The sequence below is a fragment of the Drosophila santomea genome, chromosome 3R (genome assembly GCF_016746245.2).
Source record: "Drosophila santomea strain STO CAGO 1482 chromosome 3R, Prin_Dsan_1.1, whole genome shotgun sequence".
Lineage (NCBI taxonomy): Eukaryota > Metazoa > Arthropoda > Insecta > Diptera > Drosophilidae > Drosophila > Drosophila santomea.
In genome coordinates, this window is record NC_053019.2 from 15348701 (window position 1) to 15366898 (window position 18198).

The 18198-nt window shown below is 46.4% G+C and overlaps 8 protein-coding genes across 10 annotated transcripts; 4 read left to right on the forward strand and 4 right to left on the reverse strand.

Annotated features, from left to right (window-relative positions):
• Window positions 1-2949: 2949 nt before the first annotated feature.
• On the forward strand, window positions 2950-3461 carry LOC120451484 (cytochrome c oxidase assembly protein COX16 homolog, mitochondrial). Its single transcript, XM_039635206.2, has 2 exons — window positions 2950-3111; window positions 3169-3461. Exons 1-2 carry the CDS (start codon window positions 2993-2995, stop codon window positions 3365-3367), a joined length of 318 nt encoding a protein of 105 aa, XP_039491140.1. The 5' UTR covers window positions 2950-2992; the 3' UTR covers window positions 3368-3461.
• A 40-nt stretch (window positions 3462-3501) lies between these two features.
• Window positions 3502-5181, forward strand: LOC120451478 (nuA4 complex subunit EAF3 homolog). The gene is made up of 4 exons (XM_039635198.1): window positions 3502-3641; window positions 3699-3813; window positions 3870-3985; window positions 4044-5181. The coding sequence occupies exons 1-4, from the start codon at window positions 3569-3571 to the stop codon at window positions 5018-5020; spliced, it is 1281 nt and encodes a 426-aa protein (XP_039491132.1). The 5' UTR covers window positions 3502-3568; the 3' UTR covers window positions 5021-5181.
• LOC120451480 (18S rRNA aminocarboxypropyltransferase) lies at window positions 4954-6162 on the reverse strand. Its single transcript, XM_039635201.2, has one exon. It carries the CDS (start codon window positions 6001-6003, stop codon window positions 5179-5181), a length of 825 nt encoding a protein of 274 aa, XP_039491135.1. The 5' UTR covers window positions 6004-6162; the 3' UTR covers window positions 4954-5178.
• A 192-nt stretch (window positions 6163-6354) lies between these two features.
• LOC120451474 (centrosome-associated zinc finger protein CP190) lies at window positions 6355-11112 on the forward strand. Its single transcript, XM_039635166.1, has 5 exons — window positions 6355-6490; window positions 7017-7513; window positions 7572-8571; window positions 8660-9600; window positions 9658-11112. Exons 2-5 carry the CDS (start codon window positions 7112-7114, stop codon window positions 10603-10605), a joined length of 3291 nt encoding a protein of 1096 aa, XP_039491100.1. The 5' UTR covers window positions 6355-6490; window positions 7017-7111; the 3' UTR covers window positions 10606-11112.
• A 138-nt stretch (window positions 11113-11250) lies between these two features.
• LOC120451479 (zinc transporter ZIP1) lies at window positions 11251-12992 on the reverse strand. Of its 2 annotated transcripts, none has more exons than XM_039635200.2 (5): window positions 12631-12992; window positions 12307-12566; window positions 12042-12243; window positions 11532-11910; window positions 11251-11462 (listed from the first exon to the last, which is right to left on the reverse strand). In XM_039635200.2, exons 1-5 carry the CDS (start codon window positions 12877-12879, stop codon window positions 11452-11454), a joined length of 1101 nt encoding a protein of 366 aa, XP_039491134.1. In that variant the 5' UTR covers window positions 12880-12992; the 3' UTR covers window positions 11251-11451. The 2 variants fall into 2 exon arrangements, with proteins under 2 accessions (XP_039491134.1, XP_039491133.1); XM_039635199.2 differs by having other exon boundaries at window positions 12042-12246.
• Window positions 12993-13195: 203 nt separating this feature from the next.
• LOC120451477 lies at window positions 13196-14913 on the forward strand. 2 transcript variants are annotated; one of them, XM_039635197.1, is made up of 2 exons: window positions 13196-13699; window positions 13762-13902. In XM_039635197.1, exons 1-2 carry the CDS (start codon window positions 13276-13278, stop codon window positions 13812-13814), a joined length of 477 nt encoding a protein of 158 aa, XP_039491131.1. In that variant the 5' UTR covers window positions 13196-13275; the 3' UTR covers window positions 13815-13902. The 2 variants fall into 2 exon arrangements, with proteins under 2 accessions (XP_039491131.1, XP_039491130.1); XM_039635196.2 differs by having other exon boundaries at window positions 13201-14913.
• A 31-nt stretch (window positions 14914-14944) lies between these two features.
• LOC120451482 (ATP synthase subunit O, mitochondrial) lies at window positions 14945-16084 on the reverse strand. The gene is made up of 3 exons (XM_039635204.1): window positions 15950-16084; window positions 15270-15713; window positions 14945-15209 (listed from the first exon to the last, which is right to left on the reverse strand). The coding sequence occupies exons 1-3, from the start codon at window positions 15977-15979 to the stop codon at window positions 15054-15056; spliced, it is 630 nt and encodes a 209-aa protein (XP_039491138.1). The 5' UTR covers window positions 15980-16084; the 3' UTR covers window positions 14945-15053.
• A 291-nt stretch (window positions 16085-16375) lies between these two features.
• On the reverse strand, window positions 16376-18119 carry LOC120451481 (protein SET). The gene is made up of 4 exons (XM_039635202.2): window positions 17726-18119; window positions 17094-17283; window positions 16676-17026; window positions 16376-16615 (listed from the first exon to the last, which is right to left on the reverse strand). Exons 1-4 carry the CDS (start codon window positions 17981-17983, stop codon window positions 16605-16607), a joined length of 810 nt encoding a protein of 269 aa, XP_039491136.1. The 5' UTR covers window positions 17984-18119; the 3' UTR covers window positions 16376-16604.
• Between the last annotated feature and the right edge of the window lie 79 nt (window positions 18120-18198).

The window sequence follows — 18198 nt, forward strand, 5'->3', positions numbered from 1 at the left end:
TACTTATATTTTGGGTAATTATATAGGTGTGTATAGTTTGCTCTATTGACTTCAGTTATTTATAAATTTAGGTGGCATCTAAGAATTCAATTTAAATGGAATGGAAACATGGGGAAAATGGAGCCAGAACCAATTTATTTACTCATTCTAGATTTGCTAATCAATGATGAATACAGTATTGCAATAAAATAAAGTATATACGTCTTTTCTCTCCAAAAGAATACTGCAAATTATAATACGTATAATCTCTAAAATATTACTTTAAATTATAATACCTATAAAAAGCCGAATATATAACGCCCAAAATGATTTTAAAAACTTAACCTAAAAAACTTACAACTTAGGTTTTTAATCCACATTTCTATCACAAGTTAGCTTTTGTAAACAGTTTACCTGTATTTCATTTCAATAATATTCATATCCAGTTTCTGCCAGTGTAACGGAAAGCACCAGATCAGAATGACCCATACAGTTACAATTTATTCGCACACCATCAAGCCCGACGCCTGCGCTCTCTTCCCGCTCTCTCTCCGCTTTCTCTGCGCCGCTCTTTTCCGATCCTTTTGGTAGGTGCTTTCACCTGTTCGTGCGCATGTATTGGTGCCCGCTCATTTCGAAGCGAACGCTTTTTTTTCAGCCTATTTTTGAAAATTTCCCCATATTCTGAAAAGCTCTTGGCACCCAGTGTTTTTCACAATTGCAAAATATCTCCAATACTCAGGCAATCGCGTCTCGAGGCTTTTCCCGATGAGAGTGTGTGGGTTGGGGGATCTTTTTGTTTTGCTTTTTGATGTTCTCAACTTCTATTTTTAATTTTCAGTTATTGATATGCCAAAAAATCTTGTTTCACGTAGTTATACGTATTTCCAACATAGGTCTACAGATAATTATTTTCTGCTCTACATATTGAAGCTATTTCTATAGATTTTTCAACGTCATGTCTGCGAACGGAAAACATTTCGTTGGCAATCACAAATGTCACATATGAAAGTATACGTTTTTAAGTAACTGTCTCGCAAGAAAATGCCTCCATGATTCATACCTTTTTAAATTGCAAACGTGAAAATGGCTTAAATTCAGTTTCCTCAAGATCGTTGTGATTCCGATCTGCATCTGACAGCATATGTATGTTACTTGCCCTTCTAGATTGCTTGTTTACCCCTTGATCGTGATCTTTTCAATCTCATCGCCTATTTAAACATGAACGTGTGCTTAAATCATTTTTAAAATCGAAAAGATCAGTATAAATCTCTTTTATAAACAAGATAATCATAAAATAAATTAAATATTAAATAGGTCATACAAAGTATGCATAGTTATAAACCGTTTTTAATAAGTACATATATTTCCTTTCAAGCTATTTGAATTTTAAAACACTTTTTGCTTTTTAAAATTAGTTAAGTTTAGTTAAAGTTACTTATCAATTGCCGCACTATTTGGCAGATCGTATATGTCCCAATGCAACCAAAGTCTTTAAATATAAACCTATAAATATAAGCCAATTTGATAGCCCCAATTTACTCATTCCGTTTTTTGTTGTTCTCTTATCTTGGAGAAAATTTGGCACCCCGGGGTTGATGAAAAGTTTAAAATTAACTCAAGCAACACCCACAAAATGACGCAATTGTATTCATTGAAAACAACAAGTTTTGAAGCACGAAAACTAGATCAATATTTTTATAAAGACAAAATATGTACATATAGCGGGGGGTGAAGAGGACATAGACATGGAAAAGACCCTTGAGAAAACGTCGAAAAACATTGTAAAATAGCAAAACAGTCTGAGCAACTCGCTAAATACGAAAACGAAATCATGGCCATCGAATCCGAACCGCTGACATGTGTTAGTTATGGAAAACCAAAGTTTTCATAATTCCAAAATATACGCGAATTAAATAAGTTCATGAGTCGGCTTGGCTCAGACAAGTGCGCAATCTTGTTAGAAAAATCGCGACCATATTTGGCGAAAATAGCATGGAAAAGTCTAATCCGGGCTGAGGGGCATACACGACTGGGTTTGGCTTACACAGGCAGAAATCAGCAGTACTTTATAGTTACATATTTGTTTTTTGATTGTCGGTGAATATTGACTTCTTAAGTACATAGATCATTGTAGCCTTCAGTTTAATGCTAAATGAAAACCATCACTGTGATCTTTAAATGCTTTCGATTTTATTTTCGTTGGCAAATCAATCAATTAAAAGACAGCGCGTAGGGTGCACTGGAAACTAAAACTGAAACTGAAATACAATCTATTGGGGGAGGGGTGTGGGACTATCCCAGTCTCTCTGGGGCCGCTGATGACTCAATTGGCGCCGGCTCCTTGTGAATGAAGCCGCAGCGATTGCGAACTGGTTAAAGCTGTGGGCAGCAAAAGGAAATCTTCGCTGCGAGCTACTTGCCTTGCCAAAGCCTGCAATTGGCCAAGGTGATCCGCATCCGGATCGAATGTCGTGTGCATGTGAACAGCGTTTTGGCGCTCTTCAACTTTGTCAGTGTCAATTATTTGAAAACCAAAGAGACGACGGAAACCTTGAACTTATCGTCAAGCCGCATGCAAATTGTGGCCATTAGGCGTGCGCCGGAAAACAATGCTTGCTTTGAAATTGTTCAGAAATTGCTCGCACTTGGCAGGGAGCACAAATCTTTCGATTTGGATTCAAGGACAACTATTTTCATAGACGATGCCAGCTGCACAAAACGATTGACATAGGCGCCTAATGTGTGTGGCTAACACCTAAAATAATGTGCTGTGTGCCGTATTGAATATAAATTTTCTCGATCCAACAATTCTTAAATAGTATTTAATACTATAGAGGCTTTTGTATGCAGACTTTTTTAATCATTTTACAAAATTGAACTACATTGTATAACAAATGATAAGAATCGCCGTTTAAATTGCGCGCGAAATGTACATGCAACTGGTCACACTTTGTTCTTAGCTTGCAGTGTAACCGCACGTGCCAAAATGTCATAACACAAATTAACAACAATGTCGCTCGTGGATAAATTAAACTATTACAGCACACGAAAGTCGTTTAAATATGGAATACCCTTCCTCATCATGATGGTAGCTGGCTCCTTCGGACTGCAGCAGTTCTCAAACCTCAGGTTAGCATTCTAGAATGCCTGGAAAACAATAGCAAACCCATGAGTGTCCCTTTACAGGTATCAGTACGCCAAGAAGCAGCCGGTAACGCCGGAGGAGATGAAAAAGTACGGCGTAAACATGAAGAACCGCAAGGATGTGACGTTGGAGTCGGAGTACGACAAAGTCAAGTCCGTGGACATAGACAACTGGGAGAACAAACGCGGTCCACGTCCCTGGGAGGAGCAGGAGAGCCAGCCCTCGACAGCAAAGCACTAGACTTAATGTTTTTAAAACAATTAACTGCTGAATACAGACTGTTTGTTGTACATAGCCATAAATAAATCAACATTGTTAATATCTAGTAAGACAATACCCTGTAAATAATCGATAAATGTATCGGTAATTATGCATCCGATAGCACTATGCTTGTCGCACGGTCACACTAAGATTTGTTAATTTTCTATTATTGAAAATAAAATGGGAGAAGTAAAACCCGCTAAAGTGGAAAACTATAGCACGGGGACCGATGCAAACACTCTGTTCGTGGATGGTAACCATAACTTTAACTCTAGTGTAAATTAAATATAACACATTGTCGCCGTTGCAGGGGAACGGGTTCTGTGCTTCCACGGCCCGCTCATTTATGAGGCTAAGGTTCTGAAATCAAAACCCGATGCGACGCCGGTTGAGTACTACATCCACTACGCGGGCTGGAGCAAAAAGTAAGCAAGCCTGCTAGTATGTACGCCGATCTGCATGACACCCATCTCATTTTCAGCTGGGACGAGTGGGTGCCCGAGAGTCGAGTCCTCAAGTACAACGATGACAACGTCAAGCGCCGACAGGAACTGGCTCGCCAGTGCGGCGAGCGCTCCAAGAAGGACAATAAGAAAGGTGGGTTTAGTTGGAAACTCAAATCCTGGAGTAATACATTCAGCTGTTTGCTAAATAGGCAGCGCCAAGGCCAAGAAAATGGAACAGATGCGCAACGAATCTCGTGCCTCGACGCCCTCTAAGGATAGCAACACCTCGCAATCGACCGCCAGCAGCATACCGACAACCAGCGCCGGACCGGGAAGCAAATCGGATGCCGGCAGCACTGCCATCACGACTCCCAACAGCACCGGCACCACTACAACCAGCCGGGCCCACCGAAAGTCCACACAATCGACGGCATCCACAGCCAGGCCTGGCACGCCTAGTGATAAAAAGGAGGACCCTGCCGCAGCTGAGACCACTGAGGACGAGGCTGCTACGCCGGTGGCGCCGAAAAAGAAAAGAATGAGCGAGCAACGGCCTTCTCTGACAGGAAGCGATGTGGCAGACAAGGCTGTGGCACCCACTACCACTCCATCCACACCCACCACGGAGCCCGCACCATGTGTGGAAAGCGAGGAAGCTTACGCATCTAAGGTGGAGGTCAAGATCAAGATACCCGACGAGTTAAAGCACTATCTGACCGACGACTGGTATGCGGTGGTGCGGGAGCACAAACTGCTAGAGCTGCCCGCCAAGGTAACCGTGCAGCAGATCTCCGAGCAGTATTTGGCGCACAAGAAGTCCGTTAAATCGACCAGTGCCAGCAAGGAGGTTGCCATAAACGATGTACTCGACGGAATTGTCGAGTACTTCAATGTAATGCTGGGCTCCCAGTTGCTGTACAAATTTGAACGCACCCAGTACGCGGATGTGATGCAGAAACATCCGGACACGCCGTTGTCCGAGCTTTACGGATCCTTTCACCTGCTGCGTCTGTTCGTGCGCCTCGGGTCCATGCTCAGTTACTCGGCGTTGGATCAGCAGTCTATGCAGAACCTACTCGCGCACGTCCAGGATTTTCTTAAATTCCTCGTGAAGAACAGCGCAATATTTTTTAGCATGAGCAACTTCATCAACGTGGATCCCGAGTACGTGCGAAATGCCCAGTAAGCAATCATCTCTCCTTGACTTGAAGTAAATATTTCATCAAAACAGTTTGCAATAATTCGGTAGTTGCTCCGAACAACTGGTTTGTAAATTAAAACACAAGTAAAATGTTTTGTCATAAGCTAATGGTAATGCTAATAAATGTCAGCACCTTGTAAAGTTTAGTTATTCGGCTTCGCTTTTGCGTCTTCTTTATCGTCCTCGCTCTCCGTCTCGCTACTACTACTACTGCTGCTGCTGGTGGGATAGAAGTCGCGGAGGTCCCTAGGCTTATCCCGCTCCTGTTGTTCCTTCTCCAGGTACTCATTCTGCACCTTGACAATCTCATCGCTGCTCTTGCAGGCTGCATACTCATTCAGAAGCTTGTCGTTTAGCTCCAGAAAAGCATGACCCCATGAGAACTTGCCCAGAAACCATCGTGCCTCCTCCGTGAATCCACAGATATATAGAGTGGCGGCGATAGCCTCTACGCAGCTAAGCTTGCAGGGTTTTCCATAGTTGATGGGATTGGCAGCTACCAAGAAGGGGAGCAGTCGCGGATGTGGGCTGCGCATCCTGCCAAAGGGCGTCTCGTCCAGCTTGGCCCACGAGCAGTCGATGACGGCCACGCCCGATGAGGCCACCACATCCCGGTCCAGCGGACTTACGCACAACTGGCCAACGGGCGAAAGCACAAGGCCAGGGAACTTCTGACCCAGTCGAAGATTTGATATGAGTCCCAGGCGTGCCAGTTTCCTTCCCGAACACTTCTTTGGATCGCAGTGGTTTAGGTCCCACATTGCCACCGCGAATTCTGGAGGCTGCCCAAGATCATTTTTGGCTCCATCTCCCGAGGATTCCGAGTCGGAGTTGTCGTTTTCGCTGCTGCTGCTGGCCAGTTCGTTGGCCTGCTGAGCAAAGCTGCGGGCACAATTGTGATTCGCCTTGACATTGCGGTAGGGTCCTCCTCCAGCTTTCTTTCCTTTTCCCCGGTTCCGTCCACTCATTCTGTTTTGGTTAAAAACTAAATTCAAGCAGAAAAGAATCGAAGTGTTTTTAACGTCTCGTGGTCCACAAGCTGCCCTCCCAATTCTTTTATATTTTGATTGCAAAGAAGGGTGGCGCAAGAAATGTGAGACGTTAAGACGTCACATTTCCAAATATTAATTGTTGATGTACGAGTTTTTTTGTTATAGACTGCAGAAACAAAATGTATTTAATTATTATAAATAATTGCGTTGTGTTAAATAGGCATTAGCTTGATCTGCAATAAACATGAAGTCTAATTTATATGTTATTAAATATAACGTTTTACATTATGTGCCTTGCGTCACCTTAATAATGTTATTCATGGGACTGCAGTTATCGCATGGCCATCGATAACTGCGAGCGCAACCCTGTCACGCCAACGATGAATGGAAAAGAATATGGCGACCTGACTCTGGAAAAAAATTAAAATTTGTCCGGCAAACGTACTGTGCAATACAAGGAAATGTATGTATTAAAATTTCAATTGTGCGGTAATCGTCTCGAAAATTTACATTCAATCAAAAGACACGCAGTAAACAAGCCGCTGGGGTCAAAGTGATTTGTGTGTGCCCCAAAAAAACCATTGTTGTGTGAAGTGGACAGGCCCGCCAAAAGGGCTCAAAAAATGCCACCCACCGAAAGATGCCAAAGGTGGACTTACGTTAAAATATTGCAGGATTACAGACAATGAACAATTACTGAGAAATAATAAAAAAAGGCTGGCGACGCGCACAACGCACACACACGCGCGCGAAACGGGCACACATACACAGGCGTATATCGATATTTGCGAGTTGCATTTCGCGCCGTGGCGGCAGAGCAAAATAAACCGAATAACCGAAAATCAATCAATGGGCGTCCATTTGAAACTAACAGCGGAATATACCATACTTACTAATTGTTATTGTGTTGCTTCTTTCTCGGGTTCCCCGTTCACCTACGGCCCATCCCAATACGCCCTTCCCGACTCCTTAACCCTGCCGGAGTACAGTTGCGCCCTGAAGCCAGAGCAAGCGAAACCACGGGGAGGCTAACGATAAGGATACGGAAACGGAGAGCACGGCCACTAGCCAAGGACACAGCAAGATGGGTGAAGTCAAGTCCGTGAAGGTGGACAACTGGGGAGTCTTCTTCCTGCAGAAGCTGCAGAACTTCTTTAACAAAACGGATTACTGCGACCTAACGCTCCAGTTTCGGGACAATTCACAGCTAAAAGTACATCGCTTGGTGCTCAGCGCCTGCACCGACTATTTCAATGTACTAGAGCAAACCTGCGAGATCGTCGACGATGCCCTCATCATGCCTAACGAGTTCCAGGCGGACGTGGTGGTGCCCATTGTCAACTTCATGTACACAGGCACCCTGGAGTTCGAGCTTAAAATGTACGGCAAGCTGTTGCGCACCGCCAAGGAAATGAACATGACGGTGCTGCTGAAGCTGCTAGAAGCGCACCGTCGCACCATGGAGAACGTTAATCGCCAGCAAAGGGTGAGTGGTGGCATTTCACCATCTGCTTACATATTTTGTAACTTCTTGTTTTCTTTAGCCGCCTAGTCCGAAGGGAATCCGCCGGCGCACAGTTGGACAGCCGAGTTCGGGTCTTCCACAACAGCGTGTCTTGGGACCTTCGCCGCAATCGCGAAATGTCGCCACACCCATCGCGCAACGAGCCAACACACAGCGCGGGCCCACTGGCAACACAATAATCCGAACATCTGGTGGCACAAATCGCACACAGTATGCAGAGAGCAGCAATGTCAAGCAGGAGCCAACGTCACCATTCGAGCAGCTGCGAAAGGGTTATAACAACAACAAGAGACCAGCACAAACAAGCCTTCTATCGCCGCCATCCAAGAAGCCCAGTTTGGAAGAGGTTAAGGAATTTGCTGAGCAACAACGGATGCGGAAGCAAATTGCTGCGGAGTACGGGGATCACGATCCTGAGTATGATGGAGGAATGCTTTATGATGATGTCCATGCCGGGGACGATGATGACGATGATATGCCACCACAGCCATCTACATCTAAGCAGCAATCCCCACAGGGTACACAGACCCAGCTGGAGCACGGATCCACCACCATTATCTTGAAGCAGGACTCGCCCAGCCAGACCCCCACAATAATTGTCAAGGATTCCTCCAACGCCAAGCTTAATCATACCAAGATCATTGCCGAAGTCTTGCGCCAGTATCCACACATTGTAAAGGGCCACAAAAACATCAAGCTGAAGATAATGCCCAATACCCCGCCCGCGCCGACAGAAAAATCTGCTCCAGCGCCGGTAAAGCCCCCGGCGAATCAGTCCTCCTCTTCTACATCGCCACACAAGAAATTGCACGTGTCTTTCAAAGCCGACAAGAGTACGCCGCTAATCACAGCGCAGCAGAAGGCGGCTAGCTCTCAACAGAAGTCCGGAACCACGCAGTCAACTGCTACCCAGGCAACTGTGGCAAATCCACCAGCAAATACAGCCGCAGCCCAGAAGAGACGCATTGACAGTAAGACAATGCACGCCTTGATTGCTCAGGGAGCAGAGAATACTACTGGTGAGTACAACATATGTATATAATAGTGTACCAAAACGAAATAGATCATTCTAGAGTATTTTCTATTAATGAAAATCTCTCTTTTTAGGTCCCTGGCTGTGCCTGAGGTGCGGCGTAAACGGACGACCCATTAGCATTCCGTCGTACCGAGGCTTCCGACGCCATTTGATCAACACGCACAAAGAGACAATTGACCCGGCGCTATGTGAGCATTGCGGCTGGAGGTCTGTCAACAACCGGGAACTGCATTTCCACATGTATATGGAGCATCAGATCAAGTCGCTGCTGTACACTTTTGCCGAATGCGCGCTATGTAACCAGTCGTACCTGACCAAGGGTGAGTTGGAGGCGCACATTAACGAGGCGCACACGGACGACAACAAGCAGCAGTGCATCTACTGCAACAAGGTGTTCGAGCAAGAGCTTCAGCTGTACAGACACATGAAGAGCTACCACAAGGAGCAGGCCCTGGAGGATGGCATTATCGATGAAACGGACGAGGAGTTCCTCGGCTCGCAAGACGAGGAGGAAGAGGCCGAAGGAGACGAGGAGCAGGAACCAGAGCAGACTGGTAAAGTGCGAATTCTTTCGGACATAAGTCTACCAGCCACCAGTGCCATCACAGTGCAGCAAGCTCACCAGGAGCAACTGCAAGAGGAAGAGGTTGACCAGGTGCAGCAGGAAGTTAAATTTGTGGGCGCCGATGGCAATGAGGTGGAGCTTACTGAGGAGCAGCGCAAAGAGATTCTCTCACAGCTTAACCAGCAGCAAGCAGGCGCCGCTGCCGGTGGTGTGGTAATGGTGCTCAGTGAGCCAGAAGCGGAGCCCGTTAAGCAGGAGACCGATGAAAAATCCCTGGCCGGCACCGAAGAGGAGTATGATGATAGCCAAATCTATAGCGAACTGGCTGCTGCTGACTCTGTGGAGAGCGCGAAAAAGAACATTGCTGATGAGAGCAAAGAGTCCGTTGACAATCTGGAATGGGCCGAAAACCTTATAGCCGAGTCTGAAGAACAGAGCAGCAAGGAGGTGAGTTTATTAAACCCTTTTATGAGAGTACATCTACAACATGAGTCCACTTTACAGCCAAAATTGGATAAGTCGCGCGATGACATCAGTGAAAAGCTTAAGGAGCTTACCGGCGACTGGACAGAGGATGAGAACGACGACGATGTCGACGATAAGCCCGCTACTGCAGAGCTTGCATCGGAACTAGCTGCCAAGGACCCTGAGCCAACAGTACACGAGGAAGAAGATGATATTGACTTGGCTCTCGAGTCTCTGCACAAGGGACCTGAAGAGCAAGCTGTAGAAAAGGCTAGTGAGGAGTCTGTCGCCAGTGCGGATGATGCAGTTGACTCTGACGCCAATATAAATAGTCAGCCCAAGAAAATGGATGTAGACTCAGAAGTGGCAAACGAGAAGGCATCGAAGTCAGAGGTCAAGATCAAAAAAGAGGACGAGCTTGAAAACGACGAAGAGGAATTTATCAAAGAAGATCCACCAATGCCGCATTCCGATCCCGTGACGGAGTTAAGCGATGCGGTAGCTGACGCTGAGGGCGAAGATGATGTGCATCTGGAGGCCGATAACATTCGCAAAGAGCTGCTAGATGAATTGATTGCCGAGGCCGAGAAACCTGATGAGGAGAAGGACACTGTCCAACCTGAAGAGAGTGCGACGACAGAGGCGTTAGATAGGGCAGTAACGGACGAGGATGACCTGGTGCCACCTACGCAGCTATCCACCGACCCAATGGAGATTGATGATCCAGCAACGGAAACTGTAGCCGAAAATAATGAAGATACCAGAACAACAGACGACAAAGATGCCGCCGAGGACAAACCAAACGAGAAAGAAGATGTAGCAACAACAGAAGAGGCGACTCTAGAAAGTGCAAATGCAGGTGATGAAGCGGCGTCAGGAGAGGCAGCCAGCGTGGACAAGGTCAAGAGTCTCATCAGCGAATGGGGAGACGACGATGAGGACGAGGATGAGAATGGGGTTAGTGCGGCGGCGAAGGAGGAGCTATAATTACTAGATTTATTTATGTTCTAAGTTAAGCGATTCAACGCAGGTCAGCAGATAAAAGCATCTGAGCTGGGCGAGAATTTTGGGTTTCTATTGTAAATTAAATTGTTAATGAAGATCAAGGTGAATGATAAGATACGCATATGCACTGGTTTTAGTGTATAAGATCTAATCTACTCATCTCACGTAATTGTAAATCCCCTCCCATCCTAAATATGTTTCGCTGCTAGCATGGAAATCGTAAATCTAAGAGGAGTTCCCTTAAATGCCCTTAAGTGAGAGATCAGAGACCAAACAACCCAACATTTAGCTATTTATGAGTGTCTGTTTCTTTACACATACACCACCAATAGAGCAACCAACCAACATTTCGCGACTAGGTAAACACTATATATATACACATATGCCTATTTACATACATATAGAGATGTAGTTACATAGATGTTGTTTTAATTCGTTTAAAACAGTGACAGGATGTTCCCAGAAACTAATAAAATCATTGACGTTTTATGATTGGCTAAGTAATATTAATCAAAAAGAGAAAAGGATACCCTTTTTTTTTGATTACCAACTTAATTTTAAGGTTTATTACATATAATAAAAGTATAAAAAAAAACATCAACTTTGGAGAAAGAAAAAATATAAATGTAGACGAAGAGACTGAACTTTTTACTTATCGTACGGCAGATCAACAATGTAGCTAAAACAAGATTCGTTGGAAATGCACAAGCAAGAAGTCTTACACAAGAGATTAACAGCTGCCAATCCACAGTATTATCCTAAGTTTTCTATGTTTAAAAGCGGCACATTTTGTCACAGCGCTGGGACGTTTTCTTAAAGAAGAGCTTCCTATTCCTCATCTGAAATGGTGTGAAGAAAATAGGTCAGCAATAGCATGATGAAAAAGTAGATGCCATCATTCTACGCACCAGAAAGATAAAAGTTTATGATGCACATGGTGGCAAAGCCGGCGAGCACAGTTGCGAACTGTGCAAATCCCGCCCATCGTCGCGTGGAGTTTGAGTGCCATCGCGCCTTCTCGCGCGGTATCACCTCACAGACGGTGACGTAGAAGAGTGTGCCTCCCGCCAGAGCTTGAACGATAGGCAGAGTTTTGCTGGACCAAGCGGCGGGCACATCCACGATAAGCATGCCCAGACCAATGCCAATGACGGCTCCCAGGGCAAATACCGAAATGCCGACGAACTGGGCGCGAAAACTCGTCTGCGGATTCGAGCGGAACTCGAGCCCCAGACAAAAGCCCATTACGAACTTGTGGCAGGCGACGGCCCCTAGAAGAAATAGAACCTAAGACGAAACAAAGCAGATTCCGGTTATCTAATTGGACTAAGCTCTCGCGTTTCTTTGCTTCAATATTTGTCTAAGATTGCGCACTATAGCTGATCTAGTCTAACTATGTCAAGGCAGGCGACACAGACCTTTGTGGATGAGTTCTGGACGCCGATGGCGAGTCCTTCTATGGCAGAGTGCAGGGACAGAGCCACAAAGAGGCCGAGAGTACCGGTCATGGATTGGGCGCACGGTTCCGTGTGACTGGTATGACAGATGCGGGCGTTGGCGTCCTCTACGCTGGCTTCGTCACAGCCAGATGCGCTGGCCGGGTGATCGTGGTCATGAACGCTGCTTAACCGAAGCACAAAGCAATTAGTTTTGGGTGAGGGGACGGAAATGCAATAAACCTACTGGCTGTGGTGGCGCGAATGGCCATGTGACGTATTGGGCTCCGCTGATAAAAGGGGCGCTCGTTCGTCCACTGCGCCGTAGCCATTGCCATTGGTGGGACGACGTGTAGGCTCTGTTTCCGGAGTTTCTGCAGCCGGGGAATGAGTGTGCTGAATAGCCTCACCAAAGAAGAAGTGTATGAATTCGTCGATAAAATAGATGATGAAGAACCCGCCGCACATGGCCACCTCAGCGAATTTCGAGTTCATTTGCTCGCGCACCTGTTGCATTCGTAAGTTAACAGGTTATCAAATTGCACCAACACACAATCGCAGCCCAGCTCACCTCGGGCAGAATGTGAACCAGTGCGGTGGCCAGCAGAATGCCCGCGCCGAAGCACAGGAGCAGGGATGTGGTCAGCGGGAAGCGCCGACGATTCCGCTCCGAAATAAAGGCGGGCAGCAATCCGGACAAAAGACTGCCGAGGCCCAGGACCAGCATAGCCAGCACCTTTTCCAGGTCGCCGCGACTCGTGGCAGCTAGTGTGGGGCTCGGAGTGACTTCCATGGGTAGACCGTCGGTTGGCAAACTCATTGTATCAACTGCCAGACTGTGTCATCAAGAGTGGGCCAGTAAAACACACAAAAGTTCGTTGCATTTACTATTTTTAAACTAAACAGTTGCGAAGTGAGCGCAGCTCGTCTCCAACGAAATGCCAAAACGCCTCACAAGTGGGGCTGCACGAAAGTAAGGCATTTCTGCAGTGCCCCTTTCAGGTCACACTCCTCCAACCAATTTTTTAATTTCGCGGTTTTTTCTGTTACATTTTTTTACCATACACTTATTTTAATAGCGATTATCGCAATAAAAAATACCAAAGAGAGAGGGTATGCCCATTCCGGCAACAGTTGTGGACTTCAACAAATGCTCCTGTAGTTAAAATTCAAAATTTGACCGTTTCTGTCCTGGTTGGTCCTGGTCCGTTGGAAAATGCATCGTCGTTGTATAATCTGTGGCCAGGAGCCGGGCGAGCACTGCGTCTACCCGCGTAACATGTCGGAGGCTCGCCGATGGCAGAACCTGGCCAACCTCAGCAGCTTTGACGTGGACCCCGAGTCGCTCTGCCGGCACGGTTGCGTGTGCGCCTCCCACTTGGACAGCCAAGGATCCGGCTCGGAAACGGAGAGCTCGCCTGGTGCTGCTGGCCGGGCAAGGACTCCAGCTGGCTTGCAGGAATGGAGCAGCAAGTGGAGCTCATCGGCATCGGACGCCGGCCACGGCTACCCCATCAACAGAAAGCCTATGGAGCGGATGCAGAACCAAAGCAAGCACACTCTCGGTTCGCAGGGGCAGGAATTCAGCAGCGCAAATAGATGTACAAATGGTTATTGTCGTTTTCGAAACAACTACAACAGTATGTTCCCGAGTAATCCCCATACGTACACCCAAATGGCACAGAAGTATCCTAATCCACAGGCACCAAGGGCCACCAGCCTAGACAACAAAAAGCCTCCTCCTATCAAAGTTAACCCAAGAGTAAATAGACCGTCATTTCGAGCTGTAAACTGCACCTGTGATGGTTGCACCTGCACTTTCTGTCCAGTGCAAGGGATCAAGAAAGCGAGCGAATCTTTAGAAGATTCAGGCAGCCAACAAAGTATAAATAAGGAAAAACGGAAGGATATTTCAAAAGGTAGCCAGAAAAAAACAAAACCCTGTGAACGTCCTACTTGTCCAACTTTCAGGTCAATGGACTTCAAGACTGAAGGAGAAGATTTCTACCCGATATCGTTAACTTCACGAGGAAACCAAAGATATAGAAAACCGATAAAACAGCAGGACACAACTCAAAAGCCTAAGCTGAAGAGCGAATGCTGCCAGACTTGCAGTACCCATCATTTCAAGGATCAGGAAGTGCAGTGCTCAACGGTGAATCTGCCGACTCAGAGCTCTTCCCCTGTTGGTCGACCCAAGCTGGCCGGCTCGTTCAGCCATCAAACTGGAAGCTCAGCGACGGGCTTCTCCGCCGGATATACCACTAACTCCAGTAACTTTACTTGTGGCTGCGGCGAGAGAAGAAATTCAAATGCTATCAACGTGCTGCTTATGAACGGCACCCGAAATAATGACTATGAAGATCCGTGCTGCTCACCGGCAAAGCAACGACCCATGGCTCCGCCTCCTGAAATTTGTGTTCAGGAGTCCGATCTGACCGAGTGCAACGAACGTGCTGTATTCCCGGAAATTGACAAGCCCAATTACAGAGTTTGCCGATCATCGAACGAGACCAACGTTCTGGTCTTGGAGGAGGGTTCTTTGGATAAATGCAGCCCCATCGCAGGGGAGGATGCGAGTACACCAGATATCAAGACCCAGAATCATAGCAATGCTCATCAAAATCCCAACGCGAGTAAAGAGCAAGAGAATAATTTTTTTGACAACTGGCTCGAATCTCCAGCCACAAATAACTTCACCAAGGTTCTGGAACTGCAGAGATCTCGCATCAAGGAGCTGGAGAATCTGCTGGAGCAGCACAGCCTTCTGCAGCAGACCATCCAGCACAAGGTTGCGGAACTGCAGTGCACAGATATACCGGATCCTAAAAATAAAACTAAATCATAAGCCAAATACACATCTAGTAATCGTATCTTTAAGGGCATTTAGTTGGTTTTCAAAGGGTGAAGAGTGTTTTATTCGCTATTACCGCTTGAATTCCAATACCAAACTTTCAGTTTGACCATCTAAATCAAGAGCAAATCCTTAAGAGTCTAGGCAGCGGTCTGGATGACATCGGTGTAGAGCTTGACCTTAGTGGCAATGCTCATGTCGACGTACTTGTCGCCAATGGAAACGATCAGGCCACCGATGATGCTGGGGTCCACTCGGGAAGTGATCTTCAGAGACTCGTTGCCCTTCAGGAAAGACTGAAAAGCAAATGAGCGATAAATTGTGTTGGTGAAAGAAGATATATATGAAGTAGCTACCTTAAGGGCACCTTCCAGCTGCTTGCTCTGGGAGGCATCCAAGGGCTTGGCGGTGACCACCTCGCAGACGACCTCACCGCGGTGTGCGGCCATGATGGTCTTGTAGGCGTTGATAACGGTGTCCAGCTTCTTGAGACGCCCGTTGTCGGCCAGCAGACCCAACAGATTGGCGGTAGCCGGGGCGAAGCGGAGCTTCTCGGATGCCTCCTTCAAAGCGGTGGCCATGACCTTCTTGTTGATGATGGGGCTGGTCACGTACTCGCGCAGCTTCTTGTCGCTACGGATGGTGGCCTGCAGAGCAGTCAAATCCTTCTCCACCTGATCCAACTGGCTCAACTTGGAGGCAGCCGAGTACAGAGCGGTAGCATAGCGACCCTCCAGGCCGAACACCTGCACTGGTGGCTTCACCGTCGCCTGGGCGGCAGCGGAGCTGAGGGTGCGGCTCTGCGGGATTAGCAAAAGAGAGCACTTGGTGAGTTCTTTGACTTAATAAACATAAACTACCCGTGGTTCGTGGGTTAAGGTGGGCAAAAATTACATAACCAAGAAACGCGCGTTAGATAATTGTCCATATGCGACAGCGGGTTGCCCAGGCAATAATAACTTGACATGCACTTGAAATGGCTTGCCATTGTCCGGAGGTTGGTAATTTTTTCCTATTTATTCGCATTATAACATACCAAAATTGCCAATTTGTTAATAGAGGCCATCGTTTTTATCCCGACAAATTTTCAGCTAAAACTCTCAGCTGTGACCAGGGCTACGTTACTCGTTACTCGACGTGTGCCAGGGCTGTTTAGAGAGTTGTAAGGGTTGCAGCGCGATTATCGAGTACAAAATATAGCTAGTTTAGAAATGTTGTACTAGCTAGTTTAAAAAAGTGTATTTTAATTTAATTATTATTCTGGCTTATTAAGTATTTCAAATAGACCTAATTTTACTATTTAATGGGTACCTAAACTCCATCTTAATAGTAACACCACCACATTTGTTTATTTCTTTCAAAGAGATGACATAAGAAATTTTATAAATTGTCATGTAATTTCAAAAACACCAAATTTAATTCTGTCATAGCATTTTACATAAATGAAAACAACGGCTTCAAATCGATTTACGTCTTTTTATTTGTTTTAAATTATTTTAATGGTGATTCTCAGTTTCTGTTGCCTTTTAATGGAAATACGCATGACTTTTTGCTTAGATCGAAACCTAAATTTGTCTGAAATGGTTGCAAATATGTAAATGTTGCATAACCACCGAGAAAACTATAGTTTCAAGTGGTTGGAAACACTGTGGGCCTTCGGTTGGGAGCGATTTGAAATTATATGAATCACTTTACTTGTCATCTAAAAAGGGTTTGACTGTTAGTAAATTATTTCTGTACAAAAGGCACTTTATTATCTTACCTTCATCCTCATCTTCTTCCTCGCCTTCACCATCCTCACCATCCTCGTCGTCGAATGCCTCCTCCTCGTTATCTTCGTTGTCCTCCTCGTCCTCGGGCTCCACCTCAATATCAGGTACCAGATAATACTGCAGTGGATTTGGCCAAAGGTCGTCTTTTATCAGTTCTGCGATCTCGTCGTTAACGGGATCGGTGTTATCCGAGAACCAATCGAAGAAGGTTTTGTACTCGGAGTTGCGCTTCTTTTTGTTCCCGTAGGGCTTCGTCAGCAACAGTTTGAGCAGGTTCTTTCCCTCCTTCCATTTGATGGGCGTGCTGGTGGACGCGGGCCAGTCGCCGTTCTCAGAAGCAGCTTTAGTTGAAATAGTAATAGGTTGTTTGAGCGGTTTTTATATATACAAATCTCCTGCAGAACTTACCCGCTGAATTCAGGTGGAACTCTTTGGTGAGCACCTTGTTTTCGAAGTAAGGATTCTCGTCGAAATGGAAGTTGATGCGGTAGCCCGATTTGATGTCCTCGAACTCCTCCACCTCAAGTTTGTTGAGCGCGTGCAGGCACTCCTCCTCCTCTTCGTCTAGAATGCCGGATACTTGCGGGTGGTTGATAAACTGCAAGGATGAAAGTTTATTAGATAATAATAGATTATTAAGGGGATGCATAATATCAATCAGAATGCCATGTTTATGGCACTTGAATTACAATTTATCTTTTCAATTATGCTATCAACTTTTAAGTACTTATTTAATTTACAGATATTTTGAACTGGGCTTGGTTGTGTATTTCCCGGCGAGACCCGCCAGACGGATGTATCGATAACACGATTTTTCCGGGAGGGGGCAAATGCGCGGGGAGCCGGCGGTGTCGGCATTGCAGCCCAAGATGAACAAGAAAAAATTCCTCGAATAGAGAAAATTTCTTGTACATGTGTGCTAGGTCACAGAACTCATTATCTCCATTTTTCAAGGCTTCGAAAGACCTAGGCGGCTCTACCGGAACCCAGCAGACGGACACGCGGACAAGGAAAACATGGCCGCGGAGCGAAGAACTCACCGAGGTCACCCAGAAGTTGGGAATGCGCTTGACCAGCTCGCTGCGCTTCTCGTAGCAGGGCTTCCGCAGCTTGTTGTACTTCTGCTCCACCTTGAGGATCTCCTCGCTGGCCTTCTCGTTCAGCGCATCGATCTCGTTCTGGCAAGCATCAATCTGCTCCAGCGCCTCCGACTCCTCCTCGTTGTTGCCGGCGGCGGCGGATGTGTTGCCATCGACGGGGGCGCCGTCCAGCTTGGCTCGCTTTGGCACGCTCGACATTCTGCTCGCTTTTCCGGTGTGTGTGCGGTCGTAATTCCCGAGATATTTGACCAAAAAGCGGCGGTACAGTTGAGCAGAAGAGAAGCGAAGCGGATTTTTTACCTTGCGTTTGCGGCTGCGGAGCTGTAAATGTATCGATAGTGTAACGCTCTATCGTTACGGGACGCAGTCGGTCACACCAGCGTCGCTGTACAACACTGGCCAAGCATGATTAC

What these genes read in the sequence shown, in the direction of transcription:
- LOC120451484 (XM_039635206.2), top strand. Translation starts at nt 2,993, where the DNA reads ATGTCGCTCGTGGATAAATTAAACTATTACAGCACACGAAAGTCGTTT. An exon ending in CAGCAGTTCTCAAACCTCAG is followed by an intron (nt 3,112 to 3,168) that starts GTTAGCATTCTA and finishes GTCCCTTTACAG; the next exon opens with GTATCAGTACGCCAAGAAGC.
- LOC120451480 (XM_039635201.2), bottom strand. Translation starts at nt 6,003, where the DNA reads ATGAGTGGACGGAACCGGGGAAAAGGAAAGAAAGCTGGAGGAGGACCC.
- LOC120451478 (XM_039635198.1), top strand. Translation starts at nt 3,569, where the DNA reads ATGGGAGAAGTAAAACCCGCTAAAGTGGAAAACTATAGCACGGGGACC. An exon ending in AAACACTCTGTTCGTGGATG is followed by an intron (nt 3,642 to 3,698) that starts GTAACCATAACT and finishes TCGCCGTTGCAG; the next exon opens with GGGAACGGGTTCTGTGCTTC. An exon ending in TACGCGGGCTGGAGCAAAAA is followed by an intron (nt 3,814 to 3,869) that starts GTAAGCAAGCCT and finishes TCTCATTTTCAG; the next exon opens with CTGGGACGAGTGGGTGCCCG.
- LOC120451481 (XM_039635202.2), bottom strand. Translation starts at nt 17,983, where the DNA reads ATGTCGAGCGTGCCAAAGCGAGCCAAGCTGGACGGCGCCCCCGTCGAT. An exon ending in CCAACTTCTGGGTGACCTCG is followed by an intron (nt 17,284 to 17,725) that starts GTGAGTTCTTCG and finishes TCATCCTTGCAG; the next exon opens with TTTATCAACCACCCGCAAGT. An exon ending in GTTCCACCTGAATTCAGCGG is followed by an intron (nt 17,027 to 17,093) that starts GTAAGTTCTGCA and finishes TTTCAACTAAAG; the next exon opens with CTGCTTCTGAGAACGGCGAC.
- LOC120451474 (XM_039635166.1), top strand. Translation starts at nt 7,112, where the DNA reads ATGGGTGAAGTCAAGTCCGTGAAGGTGGACAACTGGGGAGTCTTCTTC. An exon ending in GGGAGCAGAGAATACTACTG is followed by an intron (nt 8,572 to 8,659) that starts GTGAGTACAACA and finishes CTCTCTTTTTAG; the next exon opens with GTCCCTGGCTGTGCCTGAGG. An exon ending in AAGAACAGAGCAGCAAGGAG is followed by an intron (nt 9,601 to 9,657) that starts GTGAGTTTATTA and finishes TCCACTTTACAG; the next exon opens with CCAAAATTGGATAAGTCGCG.
- LOC120451482 (XM_039635204.1), bottom strand. Translation starts at nt 15,979, where the DNA reads ATGGCCTCTATTAACAAATTGGCAATTTTG. An exon ending in TTAACAAATTGGCAATTTTG is followed by an intron (nt 15,714 to 15,949) that starts GTATGTTATAAT and finishes CTAATCCCGCAG; the next exon opens with AGCCGCACCCTCAGCTCCGC. An exon ending in AGCTGGAAGGTGCCCTTAAG is followed by an intron (nt 15,210 to 15,269) that starts GTAGCTACTTCA and finishes TTTGCTTTTCAG; the next exon opens with TCTTTCCTGAAGGGCAACGA.
- LOC120451477 (XM_039635196.2), top strand. Translation starts at nt 13,276, where the DNA reads ATGCATCGTCGTTGTATAATCTGTGGCCAGGAGCCGGGCGAGCACTGC.
- LOC120451479 (XM_039635199.2), bottom strand. Translation starts at nt 12,879, where the DNA reads ATGAGTTTGCCAACCGACGGTCTACCCATGGAAGTCACTCCGAGCCCC. An exon ending in TGGTTCACATTCTGCCCGAG is followed by an intron (nt 12,567 to 12,630) that starts GTGAGCTGGGCT and finishes CGAATGCAACAG; the next exon opens with GTGCGCGAGCAAATGAACTC. An exon ending in TCCAGAACTCATCCACAAAG is followed by an intron (nt 11,911 to 12,041) that starts GTCTGTGTCGCC and finishes GTTTCGTCTTAG; the next exon opens with GTTCTATTTCTTCTAGGGGC.